General features: G+C 47.3%; 1 protein-coding gene across 1 annotated transcript in view; it reads left to right on the plus strand.

The window, feature by feature from the left end:
- fbn2b (fibrillin 2b) overlaps positions 1-17,470 on the plus strand; it is a gene marked incomplete at its 3' end in the record, with an annotated part of 56,926 nt that overhangs the window by 29,114 nt on the left and 10,342 nt on the right. Inside the window, exons 11-43 of the mRNA XM_080860750.1 lie at positions 735-962; positions 1,188-1,331; positions 1,912-2,031; positions 2,287-2,412; positions 2,680-2,802; positions 3,335-3,610; positions 4,158-4,211; positions 4,463-4,588; positions 4,762-4,887; positions 5,099-5,218; positions 6,043-6,180; positions 6,939-6,989; positions 7,149-7,274; positions 7,579-7,806; positions 8,107-8,232; positions 8,602-8,730; positions 9,003-9,128; positions 9,244-9,369; positions 9,594-9,716; positions 10,099-10,224; positions 10,354-10,479; positions 10,840-10,962; positions 11,247-11,369; positions 11,631-11,756; positions 12,064-12,186; positions 12,652-12,774; positions 13,685-13,846; positions 14,453-14,521; positions 14,922-15,047; positions 15,188-15,313; positions 15,424-15,573; positions 15,846-15,917; positions 16,526-16,651. Coding sequence (XP_080716876.1) covers positions 735-962; positions 1,188-1,331; positions 1,912-2,031; positions 2,287-2,412; positions 2,680-2,802; positions 3,335-3,610; positions 4,158-4,211; positions 4,463-4,588; positions 4,762-4,887; positions 5,099-5,218; positions 6,043-6,180; positions 6,939-6,989; positions 7,149-7,274; positions 7,579-7,806; positions 8,107-8,232; positions 8,602-8,730; positions 9,003-9,128; positions 9,244-9,369; positions 9,594-9,716; positions 10,099-10,224; positions 10,354-10,479; positions 10,840-10,962; positions 11,247-11,369; positions 11,631-11,756; positions 12,064-12,186; positions 12,652-12,774; positions 13,685-13,846; positions 14,453-14,521; positions 14,922-15,047; positions 15,188-15,313; positions 15,424-15,573; positions 15,846-15,917; positions 16,526-16,651 — 4,317 coding nt within the window. The remainder of the gene's footprint in view (positions 1-734; positions 963-1,187; positions 1,332-1,911; positions 2,032-2,286; positions 2,413-2,679; positions 2,803-3,334; positions 3,611-4,157; positions 4,212-4,462; positions 4,589-4,761; positions 4,888-5,098; positions 5,219-6,042; positions 6,181-6,938; positions 6,990-7,148; positions 7,275-7,578; positions 7,807-8,106; positions 8,233-8,601; positions 8,731-9,002; positions 9,129-9,243; positions 9,370-9,593; positions 9,717-10,098; positions 10,225-10,353; positions 10,480-10,839; positions 10,963-11,246; positions 11,370-11,630; positions 11,757-12,063; positions 12,187-12,651; positions 12,775-13,684; positions 13,847-14,452; positions 14,522-14,921; positions 15,048-15,187; positions 15,314-15,423; positions 15,574-15,845; positions 15,918-16,525; positions 16,652-17,470) is intronic.

The raw sequence follows: 17,470 nt of genomic DNA on the forward strand, positions 1-17,470 counted from the left end.
AGGCCAGTCTGTGTGTGTACTGTATGTATGTGTGTGCAGGCCAGTCTGTGTGTGTACTGTGTGTATGTGTGTGCAGGCCAGTCTGTGTGTGTACTGTATGTATGTGGTTGTTGGTTCATGTTAGGGTTTACAGGAGATCTCTCAGGAGGCTTTATAACAGGTCATAAGGTCCCCATTAACATGGAGGTCATTTCCTCAAGTATGTGACAGAGCAGTGAGCCTTTCGATGCAGACCTCTATAGCAACGATAACTTTCTCTCACTCTAATTTTTTTCTGTCTTCTCCCTTTATCTTTCTCTGTATTCTTCCCTCTCTCTTTCTCTCTCTCTCTCTCTCTTCTCCTCTTATGTGTCTCTGTATTCTTCCCTCTCTCTTTCTCTCTCTCTCTCTCTCTCTCTTCTCCTCTTATGTGTCTCTGTGTTCTTCCCTCTCTCTTTCTCTCTCTCTCTCTCTCTCTCTCTTCTCCTCTTATGTGTCTCTGTATTCTTCTCTCTCTCTTTCTCTCTCTCTCTTCTCCTCTTATCTGTCTCTGTATTCTTCCCTCTCTCTTTCTCTCTCTCTCTCTCTTCTCCTCTTATGTGTCTCTGTGTTCTTCCCTCTCTCTTTCTCTCTCTCTCTCTCTCTCTCTCTCTTCTCCTCTTATGTGTCTCTGTATTCTTCTCTCTCTCTTTCTCTCTCTCTCTTCTCCTCTTATCTGTCTCTGTATTCTTCCCTCTCTCTTTCTCTCTGAACAGACGAGTACAGGCGCCTGTGCATCCAGGGCCTGCCTTATGCCAACGGTAATGGAGGTTACCTCAACGGTGGAGGCTACAATAATGGTGGAGGTGGTGGAAATGGTGGCCATGGCTACAATGGCTTTAAGGTCAACCCTAATGGCAACGGCCACGGTGGCAACGGTCACGGGGGCAACGGCCACGGCGGGAACGGCCATGGGGGCAACGGCAATGGAGGATTTGACATCGGTGAGTGGATCTTTTTGCAGAAACCACAGGATACTGGGATTTTGTCCTCTCGTTAAGTTGAGCTCTGTTCTTTAATCACATAATACAAATAATGATACTAATAATAACAATGCTTGACCAGTCAATTTGTCATTAAAACGTTCCTTCATATACCTTAGCTACGCTCATCAGTAGCACCAGTGACTTACTGACTGCACTGCGTTGGATGGTGTGTGTTCTTTCTAGGCACTGTGAAAGTGAATGAGACCATTGATGTGTGTAAGCACTTCACCAACCTGTGCCTGAATGGACGCTGCATCCCTACACCCACCAGCTACCGCTGCGAGTGCAACATGGGCTACCGACAGGACGTCCGCGGAGAGTGTATCGGTACGAATCTCAAATTATTACCAGTGGAGCATAACGATTTTTTAGATAATAAAGACATAGAAATGGTCTTCTGTTGAGTTTCTGTCGTACAGTATTTTTGTAGTATTTATATGTAATAAGCAATAAGTAGTATGTATACAACATTGCTGCAAGTAATTCTTAAAAGTCATATATATATAAAAGTATATTAAACATAATATTGAGATTCTTCTGAATGAAGAGTGCGTTACAAATTAAATTAATTATTATTATTCTGTTCTGAGTAGTCAGATGTATGACAAATAGGCAACCCAGACAGCACAGCGTGTGGTCACCTTTAATAGTTGGTATTCAATTTATGTGAACTAGCTCCTGCCAGTTTATTGGGTGTAAGTAAAACTCTCTCACACACAGTCACTCTCAGTTGATCAGAGCGATACAATCTAGGAACCCACTGGATTGTTACCCTCTGCTGCCATCTTAAGACGAGTCAGGGCACCTTCTTCTCACCAGTGAAGAGAGAGATAGAATGTGGTGAAAACACTTTCGATTTGCCTGAAAGCATCCCGGATATAATGATGGTCTCTTTGTTCACATGCAGATGTGGATGAGTGTATCAGCAATCCCTGCGTGAACGGAGACTGTGTTAACACACAGGGAGGGTACCACTGCAAGTGTCATGAGGGCTACCAGGGGACCTCCACTAAACAGGCCTGCATTGGTATGCTCTCACTTAACTACTTGACCATGCGACTCTGATTATTTTTTTTTATTATTATGCATGTTTTGTCTGTATGTATGTGTGTGTGTGTGTGTGTGTGTGTGTGTGTGTGTGTGTGTGTGTGTGTGTGTGTGCACGCAGGCTTGTACATTGTGGTTTTCTCTGTGTGACCAGCTATATGTGTTAAGTTGCTGTCCATAAGCACTGTAAGTTCTGTTTGCTAACTACCCTCTCCTTGCCTGCCTTTTACCTCAGACATTGACGAGTGCATCGTTAATGGAGTCATGTGCCGTAACGGCCGCTGTGTCAACACTGACGGAAGCTTCCAGTGCATCTGCAACGCTGGTTTTGAGCTCACTCCTGATGAGAAGAACTGCATTGGTGAGTTACGGCCAGACAACTGAGCTTCTATTTAGACTGAGCTCATCTCCTCTTCCACTTCTTCCAGGTTTCACATGGTTGTTATGGAAATGTATCTGTGATTCTCAGCAAACTGAGAGTCTGATCTGATACGTCTGAGGCACAAAAGTCGTACGTGCCAGAGACTAATGCCACAGGTCAATGCTCTCTGACTGCCTCAGAGACCACTGAGTTGAAAGATGACTTCCACAAGCCGGTCTTGCTCAGTAACGTTCCCCTCTTTCACAGACCATGATGAATGTGCGACCACCAACATGTGCCTCAACGGCATGTGCATCAACGAAGACGGCAGCTTCAAGTGCATCTGCAAGCCTGGTTTCACCCTGGCAGCCAGTGGGCGCTATTGCATTGGTACGTCAATTTCAGTTGTTTGCTGTAGCCTTTTGTAGTCTCACCTTACACATACAGTAACAGTGGTACAGGAGGTAGAGAAGTCGTTTAATAATCAGAAGGTTGCTAGTTTGATTTCCTGTCGAAGCGTCCTTGAGCAAGACACTGAAGCCCTAATTGCTCCTGATGAGCAGTGTGCCATCAGTGTAAATGTAAAAACAATGTGTATACATCCTTGTAAGTCGCTTTGGATAAAAGCGTCTGCTAAATGTAAATGTAAATGTAAACGTACATAGTTGTACCTTTATTGTACCTAAACACCCCATAGACATACTGTACTCATCCTAGTGTAACTATTCTATTGCACTTTAACTTTCTTAATCTCTTATTTTATGTTATTTTTTTCTGTTTATTTGTAAAGCACCTTGAATTACCAATGCATATGTGTTGTGCTGTATAAATAAACTGGCCTTGCCTTGCCTAGTGGGGCCCCTCCCTTCCCCAAAGAATACGGTTGATGGAACAGAGTACAAACCCTTTCCTTCCTTCACAGATATTGATGAGTGTCAGACTCCAGGGATCTGCATGAACGGACGCTGCATCAACTCCGAGGGCTCCTTTCGCTGTGAGTGTCCGCCCGGCCTGGCAGTGGACGTGGACGGCCGCGTGTGTGTGGACACGCACATGCGCACCACCTGCTACGGCGCCATTAAGATGGGCACCTGCTCACGGCCCTTCCCCGGCGCCGTCACCAAGTCTGAGTGCTGCTGTGCCAACGCAGAGCACGGCTTCGGAGAGCCCTGCCAGCCGTGCCCTGCCCGCAACTCCGGTAACCACCTCATTGCCATCCTACATCTACATTTAGACACGGAGGGTGTAGAGGGACACACCTCCCGGTACTGTCAGAGAGTTCATTTTCCCTTCCAATTATTATCACCATCACATAATAATGACTAATGAAGTTGTGCATCAGCCAAAGCTGTTGAAGTATGTCCTCCACTCTGCACTTCTCCACTCTAAAGAAACATTAACACAGGCACTCTAAGAAAAACATTTCTGGAACCCTCATGGGCTCTGTAAGCAGTCTAGGAGACAAGGATTCCAGCCTGTCCGTTGTTTGGTATGTGTAAAGCCCACTGAGTGGACGAGATGGACCTCTGTGATGGCTAAAGTCTGGTGGAAGTTAGCGTCACTCAAAGCAGCTTTACCAAACCCAAAAGATAATATTGTTGTCTGGTGGTGGGGAGAGCAGATCAGCAGGGCGCTTGTGTTACCATTTTGAGGTGGCTGCTCTTGCTGGTGTTTGAAAAGTCGATGTTTGGATTTGACTGAACTGATTGTTCTCCGGCCCTGGTGCTGGCCCTTGTCCTTCCCAGCGGAGTTCCTGGCAGTGTGCAGCAGCGGGATCGGGATCACGGCCGACGGACGAGGTACAGTTGGAAAGCCGCAGCCATACCAAAACAGCCATGAGCCCGCGGTTTAAAATACACCCTGCCATTACGATTCGTTACACTGACATGAAACAGCTTCTCCCAGTCCCAGAGACAATTTTTTATTTTTCCGGGAATTTACAAGCAGTTTCCTAAAACTGACCTCAGCGATTAGTTTTAGCTCTCAAACAAGACTGCCAAGATCCCTCCAGAGCACGAACATTGATCTGATGATGTTTTTTTGTTTGCAGATATCAACGAGTGCGGCCTGGACCCCGACATCTGCCAGAATGGCATTTGTGAGAACCTGCGTGGAAGCTATCGCTGCATCTGCAACAGCGGCTATGAGCCCGACTCCAGTGGGAAAGACTGTGTTGGTGAGTGTCTTCGGCAGCCACGTAGCGTAGGACGCTAGTCTCCAGCAGGCTCGAAGCCCAAACCACATACAGCTCTAAATGTTTTGACTGTCTTCTCATCCAGACGAACTAGTCACTGGACTATTTCTTTTCTGTTTGTGTTTGCCCTAATGAAAGTGAATGCCTTTCCGCAGATATTAACGAGTGTCTGGTGAACCGCCTGCTGTGTGACAACGGCCTGTGTCGAAACACCCCGGGCAGCTACACATGCTCCTGTCCCAAGGGCTTCGTCTTCAAGCCAGACTCTGAGACCTGCGAAGGTGACTTTCACTCTGAGCTTATCACTGTATTAACTACAGTTTGTTGACAGGGGAACATTAAGTGTAGCCATATGATACACAATCTCCTCAGTCCACATTATCAAGTTTTTTAAATAGTTATTAATACTGATTTCATTGGTCATACATTTCTGGCTTGGGCTCAGGCAGCCAGATGATGAGCCGTCACTTTATAACCCTCTCTCCGTTTCAGATATCGACGAGTGCGAGTCCAGCCCCTGTGTCAACGGTGTCTGCCGCAACGTCGCTGGGTCGTTCAACTGCGAGTGTTCCCATGGCAGCAAGTTAGACTCCACCAACACCATCTGTGTCGGTAAGGGGACGGCTATGTCAGGGCCTGCTCCATTAACATCACCATGCCACTTCCCACTCACACACCCCCCCCTCCCTCAGGCCTCAAAGTGCCAGTCAGACACAGTGTTATTATATGGGGCTGAATGAAAAGTCAGGGCCACAGTCCAGGCGGAGTGATGGAGGTTTACGCTCTTGCTGTATAAACAGGGCTTGTGGCAGGCCTGGCCGTTCACCCCACTCACATCTCAGGCAATCATCTGCAGATCTGTTCTCTGCTGTCCAATGACTCACTGAGTAAACAACGTGGGATTTCTTCTCATCACTCCCAGGGAGAGATTCCAGTGTACTTGTCTCCCCACTCACCCGTATACAGCTTTGACATTTCACAGACATAGAATACATTGACATTAATGCACATGTCTTTGTGGTTATAGGATCCATTTGGCACGCAGATTGCAATTGTTATTTCCCTCCTATTTTCTTAACTTGGATTGTCTGTCATTGAGCACTTTTTTCCATGAGGAATACATTTGCCTGTGATTAAAATCAGTGATGCGTGATTCACTCTCTCTCTCATACTCTCGTACAATAGGCTGTCTAAGGACACTTGGTTCTGAGCACATTCCTCAAGTATAAACATTAATTTAATAGTGAGCAGGCCACTCGGGCTCTTTGCACACTGAGAGTGCTCAGGCAGAGAATGTTTATAATAGTGGAGATCTCATTTGCATTAATGTAATGTAATATAATGGCTGTGTGGGGGACCTCCTGTGCTGTTTGGGTAAATGTGCGTGTGTGTTTGTGTTTGCCTGTGTCTGTCTGGCTCCTTGCTCTGGACTGCAGACAGCATGAAGGGCACCTGCTGGCTGAACATCCAGGACGGCCGCTGCGAGGTCAACATCAACGGAGCCACGCTCAAGTCCGAGTGCTGCTCCACGCTGGGGGCGGCCTGGGGGAGTCCCTGTGAGCCCTGTGAAATTGGTGAGTTGTAATGGAGAACACACACGATAATACTCCACTGTACACACACACACACACACACACATTTATGAATACACACACTCACATACTGAAATACCCTCTCAAACACATACACACACATCCACATGCATATGTTCAGACATTTATGCATGCACACACACACACACACACACACACACACACACACACACATTTATGAATACACACACTCACATACTGAAATACCCTCTCAAACACATACACACACATCCACATGCATATGTTCAGACATTTATGCATGCACACACACACACACACACACACACACACACACACACACACACATACATTGAAATACCCTTTCAAAAACACACACCCACACTCACATGCTCACATTCAGACACACACACACACACACACACACACACACACACACACATGAGTATGCTAAGACATTTATGCATCCAAACACACTCTCACACACACACACTCTCACATCCATACATTATGCTCAGACATGTATGCACACACACACACACACGCGCTGAAACACCCTCTCAAACACACACATTGAAACACCCTCTCAAACGCACACTCCAAACACATTGAAATACCCTCTTAAATCCACACACTCACATGCATATGCTCAGACATTTATGCAAACACATCCGCTCTCTCACACACACACACACACACACACACACACACTCAAATGCACGTGCATTCACACATGCCATAATAGACACATGCTTACTAGAACACCTTCCTCCTCTCCACAGACACGGCCTGCTCCAAGGGTTTCGCCCGTATGAAGGGACTGGTGTGTGAAGGTACAGTGTGACTGTTCTCTCAATATCACTCCGAGATTTGCCTGCTGCTTTCAATTTGCCCAGAGAATCTGTCTCCCTCTCACCGAAACTAAATCATTTCCATTCCAGAAGAACGGAAAACTAAGGTCTCGACCTCCTTTATCTCTTTCCCTTCCGCAGACATAAACGAGTGTGAGGTGTTCCCTGGGGTGTGCATCAACGGCCGGTGTGCGAACACTGAGGGCTCGTTCCGCTGCGACTGCTCCGAGGGGCTGACGCTGGATGGGACCGGACGGACCTGCGTGGGTACGAGACACATAAGACACGCCTTGCCATCCCATGTGGAACATAAAGTTCCTTAAGCAAACAGGAACATTTTGGACAAAAGTTTTGTGCAGCTGTGCAAGCAAAACGCCTCTTTGACCGTGTGCACATTTGTGTGAGTGTGGGTGAATAGTGGAATTGTTGAAGTCTAGTATGTCTGTGTGTTTGTGTGTCAGTACTGTATGTATTGGTGACACTGTCTGTGGACATGTGATCTGTAATTGTTGTGTTGAATTTTGTGTGTGTTTTTGTGTGTGTGTGTGTGTGTGTGTGTGTGTGTGCTCAGACATGCGAAGCGAACAGTGCTACATGAAATGGGATGAGGACGAGTGTGTCGAACCATTGCCGGGGCGATACCGCGTGGACATGTGCTGCTGTTCGGTGGGTGCAGCCTGGGGCGTGGACTGTGAGGAGTGCCCCAAACCGGACAGCCCCGAGTTCAAAGCCATCTGCCCCCGTGGGTCTGGGTTTGCCAACCGCGGAGACATCCTGACGGGCAGACCCTTCTATAAAGGTGCCAGTGACCCACAAAGTCTCATCACTACCCACACTTCTCCCTTCACGTAGCAGTTGCATTAGCCAAGCTGGTCATATACCCTTTTACTGAGAGGAATATGAGAAGCCTGGACCTTGAGTTTCCATCCCTTTGTGTTTAGAATAGTAGAGAAACGTTCCGCTCCATTTTCATGTTATAGCCTATAATGTCATATGTAAACATTTCAATGTATTTAAATGAAATGTATACTTTTAATATGAGTGCCCATCTCTTCTTGCTATGCTAATATGCTGTGCTATGCTGTGTCTGTGTGGCCAGATGTGAACGAGTGTAAGGTGTTTAAGGGCCTGTGCACCCACGGCAACTGCAGGAACACCATCGGCAGCTTCAAGTGCCGCTGCAACAGCGGCTTCGCCCTCACCATGGAGGAGAGGAACTGCACAGGTAGCCACACAAAGCTCGTCCTGACACCACAACACACCTGTCCATCTTAGTCTTTAGTGTCATGGCACACCCTAACCTTAGCCCCCCCAAATTATCTGGTAACAATGATGACTAGCTGTTTGTGTCACTACATGAGTATTCATATTGACCTGTTTGTCACCATATACAGTTTACATCATCCTACCTGTGCATATGGACATGTATCACAAGTCATCGCGCAGCATTTAATGGAATCTAACTTGTCCTGTCCCATCACTTTTCATGTAATGCTGATATTGTTTAATATTTAATTGTGAATGTCAGTAATACATTGTGAAGTTCAGAGATAATGCCTGTGGGTATTCTCCGTGTCCTGCGTGTGTTTCACAGATATTGATGAGTGTCGCATCTCCCCGGACCTGTGTGGCCACGGCACCTGTGTGAACACGCCCGGCAGCTTCGAGTGCGAATGCTTCGAGGGCTACGAGAGCGGCTTCATGATGATGAAGAACTGCATGGGTGAGAAGACACCTTCATCCTCCCCTGCCACAGGCAGCCTAACACACACACACACACACACACACAACCTCACATACAGGGACAAGGGAATTGCATACGGGTGTAATCTCTCACAACACATATTAACACAGGACACTGCAAACCAGCTGTGTGTTTTATCCACTTTATCATTGTTCACCTTTGTTTTCATTCTCTCTTGTCTTCATCTCTCTGTGTCCTTCTCCTCTCCTCTCTGTCCCTCACCCCTCTGCCCCCCCAACCCCCCACTGCAGACATTGATGAATGTGAGAGAGACCCCCTGCTGTGTCGCGGGGGCACCTGTCTGAACTCAGAGGGCAGCTACGAGTGCGAGTGTCCCCCCGGTCACCAGCTCAGCTCCGAGGGCTCGGTGTGTGAAGGTACGCCGCAGGACCCTGCAAGGACCCCAACCAGAGTTTTGTCTTCTCAATTTTTTCCATATTTCTCCCTCTCTCTGCCTGAGGAACTGACGGATGTGTTGAATGTGTTCTGTAGATGTGAACGAGTGCGAGCTGAGTGACACCCTGTGTAAGAACGGCAAGTGTGTGAACGTGGTGGGCACCTACCAGTGCTCCTGCGAAATGGGCTACCAGGCAACGCCCGACAGACAGGGCTGTGTGGGTGAGTGCCATCACAGTATCATATAAATCGGATTATTCCATGGATTTCAGATCAATTCAGTTTAACTCTGCTGAATCCTAATTTGTCCCAATTATACTTGATTCAGTTCAGTTTCCGATATCTTTGTAAATAAGATGTGCTTAACAAAACCCTTATTTTCAAAAGCCTAAGGAGCCCTGTGTGAGTCTGAAGCTGTCAGTAACGTATTGTCTGTGCCTTTTCAGATATTGATGAGTGTACGATCATGAACGGAGGCTGTGACACTCACTGCACAAACTCAGAGGGCAGCTATGAGTGCAGCTGCAGTGAAGGCTATGCTCTGATGCCTGACCAGAGGAGCTGCGCTGGTGAGACACACACACACACACACACACACACACACACACACACACACACACACACACACACACACACACACACACACACACACACACACATACACACACACACACACACACACACACACACACACACACACTCACTATGCACATGCACTATCCACTATGCACACACTCAATGCTTACGGGCAGAAACACACACTGAACAACACGTATGGAGACAAATACGTACGCTCAAATTCTCACACATACAGATGTCTCCTTACACACAAACACACACATGCACATACCCTACACTCACACAAATATGCAAACACACACTTTACAAACACAATGCAACTGTTAAGTTGGGCCTTGCTGTGCCTCATTAATCCTTGTGCATGTGTAACAGACATCGATGAGTGTGAAGACACACCTGACATCTGTGACGGGGGCCAGTGCACCAACATCCCTGGAGAGTACCGCTGCCTCTGCTACGATGGCTTCATGGCCTCCATGGACATGCGGACCTGCATCGGTGAGACCAGCCTCCCTGTGTGACATAAACCACTCAGTATTACTGTACAGTCAGGAGACTTAGCCATTCCTCTCTCTCTTTCTCTCTCTCTCCCTCTCTCTCTCTCTCTCTCTCTCTCTGTGCCTCCAGATGTGAATGAGTGCGACCTGAACCCCAACATCTGCCTGCACGGGGACTGTGAGAACACCAAGGGCTCATTCATCTGCCACTGCCAGCTGGGCTACTTTGTGAAGAAGGGCTCCACTGGCTGCACAGGTATTGCACTGCTGCCCTGCCGGCTCGGCCCACCTACAGGCCCCCTGTACAGCCACTCAATGTGGCCAGAGGCAGTTAAGAGATTGGGTCAGACAAGGGAACGGGTCGGTGGGCCAGAATTAGCAAGGCCATTCATTCCCCGTCAAATGCTAACATCACCTCTGTGTGATGATAATTAAGTTCTGTAAGATAGATTTCAAATGGAACATATGTAATGTAAAATTTTACATACGTTTTCAGATAAAATATTATGCTTTTATTATGCTTTAGTGATACAAAGGCCAATACTTAACACAGTGGTAAGTGCATATGTAGCATAGCACGATAGTGTTTTAATTAGTGTATAATGTCTGTGTGTAGATGTGGATGAGTGTGAGATCGGGGCTCATAATTGCGACATGCACGCTGCCTGTGTCAACGTTCCTGGGAGTTTCAAGTGTCGTTGCCGGGACGGCTGGGTAGGAGATGGCATCAAATGTGTTGGTAAGTAGGCCCTCGTTAATGTCCAGTTTGTAAAGGTCACAAATGTAGTAAAGCTTTGGTGTTATGAAAGGGTATTGTGATGAAAGTTACATTATAGAAAGGAAGACATTCTACTTGAATAATGCCAGAGGTAAAGGATGTTTGTAAGCTTCCATGTCTTTGGTAATAGCTGAACAATAGTGGGCCTGTGTAAAATGTCAAAAATTAAGTGAGTAAAGTTAAGTGAGAATTGAATATTGCTGTGTCAAGCCACTGAGTGAATCTTTACACCATCATGACTTCAGACCTGGATGAGTGCGCCACCGAGGACCACAGCTGCAACCCCAACGCCAACTGTATGAACACTCCCGGCTCGTACCGCTGTGTCTGCAAAGAGGGCTTCAACGGCGATGGCTTCTCCTGCTCAGGTGAGACAGGAGAGATACGCAGAAGAAATGCATATTTGCATTAAATATGACATCAAAGTATAGTTCAATATATTTTTCAGGTACAAGTTACTTGCAGGGTTTATTCAAAACACCTCACACTGACATGAAGGAGTGCAGTTCATCATAGAAGGCCGGGGGTAGGAGTACAGACTGAGGATTGGTAGTGGAACTTCTCTGAAACTTGTGTGGCTTGGTGGAGCGGGCTGATATGTGTGTTAATGTGTTGTTTATGACCCACAGACATGGATGAGTGTGCAGACAATGTGAACCTGTGTGAGAACGGCCAGTGCCTGAACGCTCCTGGTGGCTACCGGTGCGAGTGTGAGATGGGCTTCACCGCCACAGACGACAGGAAAGCCTGCCGAGGTAACGGCATTTGCACTCTTCCTCTCCAGCCCTACCCGTAGTCCCTACTGCCTGTAATGCAGTGTATACTAAGAGTTATCTATTAGCACATTGTTTCCTGTGGGCCAATCTATGCTGGCTTTGGCCCGATGCAGAGTAAGTTGGCCCTATAAGCCATATGTATTTGATTGTAGGTTAGTAACACTGGCTACAGACTTGTGAATACTACTGCCCTGTAGACTACTACTGTCTACTCAAGAGCATATTTTCTGTTGTCCAGTACAAACATATTCCAAGCCAAAACCCTTTCCTGTTTCCGCTCTCACAGATATTGATGAGTGCAACTTCCAGAACATCTGCATGTTCGGAACATGCCAGAACTTGCCGGGAATGTTCCGCTGTGTGTGTGACGACGGATACGAGCTGGATCGCAGTGGAGGCAACTGCACGGGTGAGAAACACAGACTGATGACTAAAAAGACAAAACTAACGAACCTTAGGCACTCCGACTGAGAGAGCCTGTGGCTATAATACTTATAAGGAATGATAAGAAAAGTACAACACAGCATCCAAAATGTGATAATGTAACAATGACAAGATTGATCACATCCCGGTGAAATTCAGATACACGATGTGTGTGAGTCCATATCATATCTGGCGACATACTCATACACAGTCTTCAGCAATCTGTGTAGCAAAGTACCGGTGTGCTGGAGATGTTATATCAAAGCTAAGCTTCTTGTTAGCATAGTCATCCACAGACAGTATATACTCATCCAACTAGCCTCCTGTGGCACGAGTAAAACAGCAACAGCAGATGGCCTGCAACATGTCTGGCCCTTTATCTCTAGCCTTCATCACCTTAATGTCCATTATTTTCCTGTAATGAACACATGCCCATGTCTCCCCCTCTCAGATGTGAATGAGTGTGCAGACCCTGTGAACTGCATCAACGGCCTGTGTGTAAACACGCCAGGCAACTACCTCTGCAACTGCCCAGCCGACTTTGAGCTGAACCCCACTGGAGTGGGCTGTGTGGGTAAGCCACTATAGCATCCTCCTGCTGAAAGTAACTGAGTGTGTGTGTGCCTGTGTGTCTCTGTGTGTGTGTGTGTGTTTGTGTGTGTGTGTCCGTGTCCGTGTCCGTGTCCGTGTCCGTGTCCGTGACCGTGTCCGTGTCCGTGTCCGTGTCCGTGTATGTTGGTGTGTGTCTGTGTGTGTCCGTGTTCGTGTCCGTGTATGTTGGTGTGTGTCTGTGTGTGTCTGTGTCTGTGTCTGTGTCTGTGTCTGTGTCTGTGTCTGTGTCTGTGTCTGTGTCTGTGTCTGTGTATGTTGGTGTGTGTCTGTGTGTGTTTGTGTCTGTGTCTGTGTCTGTGTCTGTGTCTGTGTCTGTGTCTGTGTCTGTGTCTGTGTCTGTGTCTGTGTCTGTGTCTGTGTCTGTGTCTGTGTCTGTGTCTGTGTCTGTGTCTGTCCGTGTCCGTGTATGTTGGTGTGTGTCTGTGTCTGTGTCTGTGTCTGTGTCTGTGTCTGTGTCTGTGTCTGTGTCTGTGTCTGTGTCTGTGTCTGTGTCTGTGTCTGTGTCTGTGTCTGTCCGTGTCCGTGTATGTTGGTGTGTGTCTGTGTCTGTGTCTGTGTCTGTGTCTGTGTCTGTGTCTGTGTCTGTGTCTGTGTCTGTGTCTGTGTCTGTGTCTGTGTCTGTGTCTGTGTCTGTGTTTGTGTGTGTGTGTTTGTGTGTGTGTGTGTGTGTGTGTGTGTGTGTGTGTGTGTGTGTGTGTGTGTGTGGGCATGTGCAAGTAGAGGAAGGAGTCAGGAAGGAATAGATGATGAATGGGAACCATTATAGTCTTTCTATTTGGCTCTCCCTCATCCCCACTCTTCTCTCTCTCTCACTATATGGACCATTCTTTTTCATTCTCTTTCCTCTCTCCATCTCTCTCTCCCTCTCTCAGACACGCGTGTGGGGAACTGTTATCTGGACACATTGGCCCGAGGTGATGGAGGGATCTCCTGCAGTGCTGAGATTGGTGTGGGCGTCACCAGAGCCTCCTGCTGCTGCTCGCTGGGAGGTGCATGGGGCAACCCCTGTGAACTGTGCCCTGCAGTCAACTCAAGTATGTGCACCACCAACACACACACACACACACACACACAAACACACACACACACACACACACACACACACACACACACACACACACACACACACAAACAAACAAACAAACAAACAAACAAACAAACAAACAAATACACACACTCTATCTCTACCTCACTCTCTCACACACACACACAAACACACACACACACATACACACACTCTTTCTCTACCCCTCTCTCTCTCACACACACACACACATTCAAACTCACATTCTCTACCTCTCTCACACACACACACATGCTCAAGCACACATTCAAACTCACTCTCTCTCTACCTCAATCTTTCTCACACACACACACACACACACACACACACACACACACACACATTCAAACTCACTCTCTCTCTTCCTCTCTCACACACACATGCACACTTATAAACACATATTTAGTTACGATTTGCATGAGATATCAAAAGTGCATCTAGTCTCTTTACTATAAATTTATACCTGCATTTCTCTTTATGTCTCTCTTCTTCCCACCAACCCCCCCTTCTCTCTCTCTCTCTCTCTCTCTCTCTCTCTCTCTCTCTCTCTCTCTTCCTCTCTCTCTCTCCCCCTTAGCTGAGTACAAAACATTGTGTCCTGGTGGTGAGGGCTTCCGACCAAACCCCATCACAGTCATCCTGGAGGGTAAGGCACATGTGTATCTCCTCTCTTTCTCTCCTGGGCAGCCTGTAGCATGTAAACACTGTGTCCTTGCCAGAGCTGGCTCTCGTTTAACCTCACAGAGGACTTTTGGTGGTCTGGCCTCTGGTGCATTCTGTAATGAGGGGGTTATTTCTCCTAGCCAGCACTGGGCCTGTACACTGTCTTTGCTGTCGGCCAGAGTTGCTTCACTGGTCCTCTCAAAGAGATGAGCAAGAGGTCCGAGCCCGAGAGTATGTTCCTAATGAGTGTTCTCTCTCTTCTTTTTCTGCCACTCTTTCTTTGTTTTCTTTCTCTCTCTCTTTCTCTCTCTCTCTCTCTCTCTTTCTCTCTCTCTCTCTCTGTGTTCTCTCTCTGTCTCTCTTTCGCTGTGTCTGGGAAACAGATATAGACGAGTGCCATGAGCTTCCTGGCCTGTGCCAAGGGGGCAACTGTGTCAACACATTTGGGAGCTTCCAGTGTGAGTGCCCTGCTGGGTACTACCTGAACGAGGAGACCCGCATCTGTGAAGGTGAGAGCACAGCAGGAAGTGGACATTCATGAACAATAGATACGATATAAATGTTTAAATTCTCCAACAGAAAATGATTTACATTATGTGTATAATGTAGGGCATGTCTAATACTTACTGTTGTCCTCTGCTCCTTGTAGACATTGACGAATGCACAGCCCACATTGGCATCTGCGGGCCAGGTACCTGCTACAACACTCTTGGAAACTACACCTGTGTCTGCCCGCCTGAGTACATGCAAGTCAACGGAGGAAACAACTGCATGGGTAAGATCCCTGAGAGGAGAAGTCTGTCTTGGACTTAGCTGAGTGCTTCATGCGTGTGCCACTGAGACCCTGATTGTGACCTTTGACCTTTGCTGTGTTACCATTGGCAGACATGCGGAAGAGCGTGTGCTACCGCAACTTCAACGACACGTGCGAGAACGAGCTGTCGTTCAATGTGACTAAGAAGATGTGCTGCTGCGCCTACCTCGTGGGCAAGGCCTGGAACAAGCCGTGCGAGCCCTGTCCCACCCCCGCTACCTGTGAGAATTCTATCTGTTCCTTCATCTCCTGCCCCCCTCCCCCACTGTCACTGTGTAGCACCAGTTATACCATTTATTCAGCTACTGGGTTAAGTAAAAGTGACTTTACAAAGCAGGAAAAATGCATTTCTCAGAGATACCAGGTGAAGTTGAAGATCACTTTAATACATAAAAGGGTGATTTTTATTGCATGAATGTCACATGAGAGTTGACTCCTGAATCATTTCATTTGTAATCCTTCACCCACACACATCTCTCTTGTCCCTTTGCAGCTGAATATCAGATCCTGTGTGGTAGCCAGTCCCCTGGCTTCATAATCGACATACACACTGGGCAGCCTGTTGGTGAGTTCTTCATATCCCAGCATTTAGCATCTTTAACTTTTTACTCCATTTTTAAACAACCTTCTGCAAAAAAGTAAACACCTCATCTTGAGGTTATATTCCTCTTAGATCTTCCTCTTCAGAAATGTCCACTTGAGAAAAGCGCATTTAAGCTCACTAAAGTGGAACACAACTGAACACAAAATTAATTTCAAGTGCACATCAAGAAGGCTGTATTGGTTACAAAATGGAAAACAAGTTTGTTCCTTATCGACCAAATAAGCATAAGAGAGTAAATGCAGGAGCCTGTTAGTTTAATGCCAGGCTCCAGAAAGAGTTTTACTGACGGTAGAAGTGCATTGCTTTTACATTCAGCCAGTAAACACACGCTGTAAGTGCCTTTCACACTGGCCACATGAGCTGCCTGTTCCGTGGCACAAGCTATACTGTACATTAGGGGGTAGCACAACACTCACAACCAACTTCAGTCATAAATCATTTGTGACAGAATGTTGCAAGTCACTGAAATGTATCATATATCTAAGTGACTTTTTTTCCCCAGGTGTTTTTCTCAGTGCTTTAGAAATGAATAATCATGGCCGTGATTTTGGCGTGACTTTCCTCCACAGATATTGACGAGTGCCGCGAGATCCCTGGCATCTGTGCCAACGGCGTGTGCATCAACCAGATCGGCAGCTTCCGCTGCGAGTGCCCCATGGGCTTCAGCTACAACAACATCCTGCTGATCTGTGAAGGTACATTCCTCCATACACAGGCTCACACACATACACACACACACACACACCGACACACACACACTCACACATACACAGCCACACACACACTCACACACACACTCACACACACACACACACACACACACACACACACACACACACACAGACACACACAGCCACACCTACAACAACATCCTACTGATCTGTGAAGGTACATTCCACCATAGCACAGCCACACACACACACACACACACACACACACACACACACACACACACACACACACACACACACACACACACACACACACACACACACACACACAGCCACACCTACAACAACATCCTACTGATCTGTGAAGGTACATTCCTCCATACACAGACTCACACACACAAACACACAAACACACACGCACAGCCACACCTAAAAAAATCATCCTACTGATCTGTGAAGGTACATTCCTCCATAGCACAGCCACACTGTTGGCCCTTAGACGCACTAGCAGCACTAGCAGCTCATCAGACTAGGCCAAGCGAGCTGATCAGCAGAATGCACGAAGTATAGACCTTCCCCACATGAATTATACCCCCCTTGTAAAGCAGAGTGGAGGATCGGTCCCGCAGGAGCCAGCGGCGGCATGCAGCTGCCAAGGATTTCAATCACACTAACGCAGGGACCGGGGAAGGGGACTGGGAACCAGGCCCAAGCTGCCGACAGTCTCGAAGGCCCCCGCCGCTTGCGCGTGTTAACCTCACAATGTTCCTTTACGAGACGTTTATGGATTGTTTGACTGATTGTGCCCCCCCCCCCCCCCCCCCCCCCCATCTGTCTTTTTTC

This window comes from Sprattus sprattus (assembly GCF_963457725.1).
Source record: "Sprattus sprattus genome assembly, chromosome: 2".
Classification (NCBI taxonomy): domain Eukaryota; kingdom Metazoa; phylum Chordata; class Actinopteri; order Clupeiformes; family Clupeidae; genus Sprattus; species Sprattus sprattus.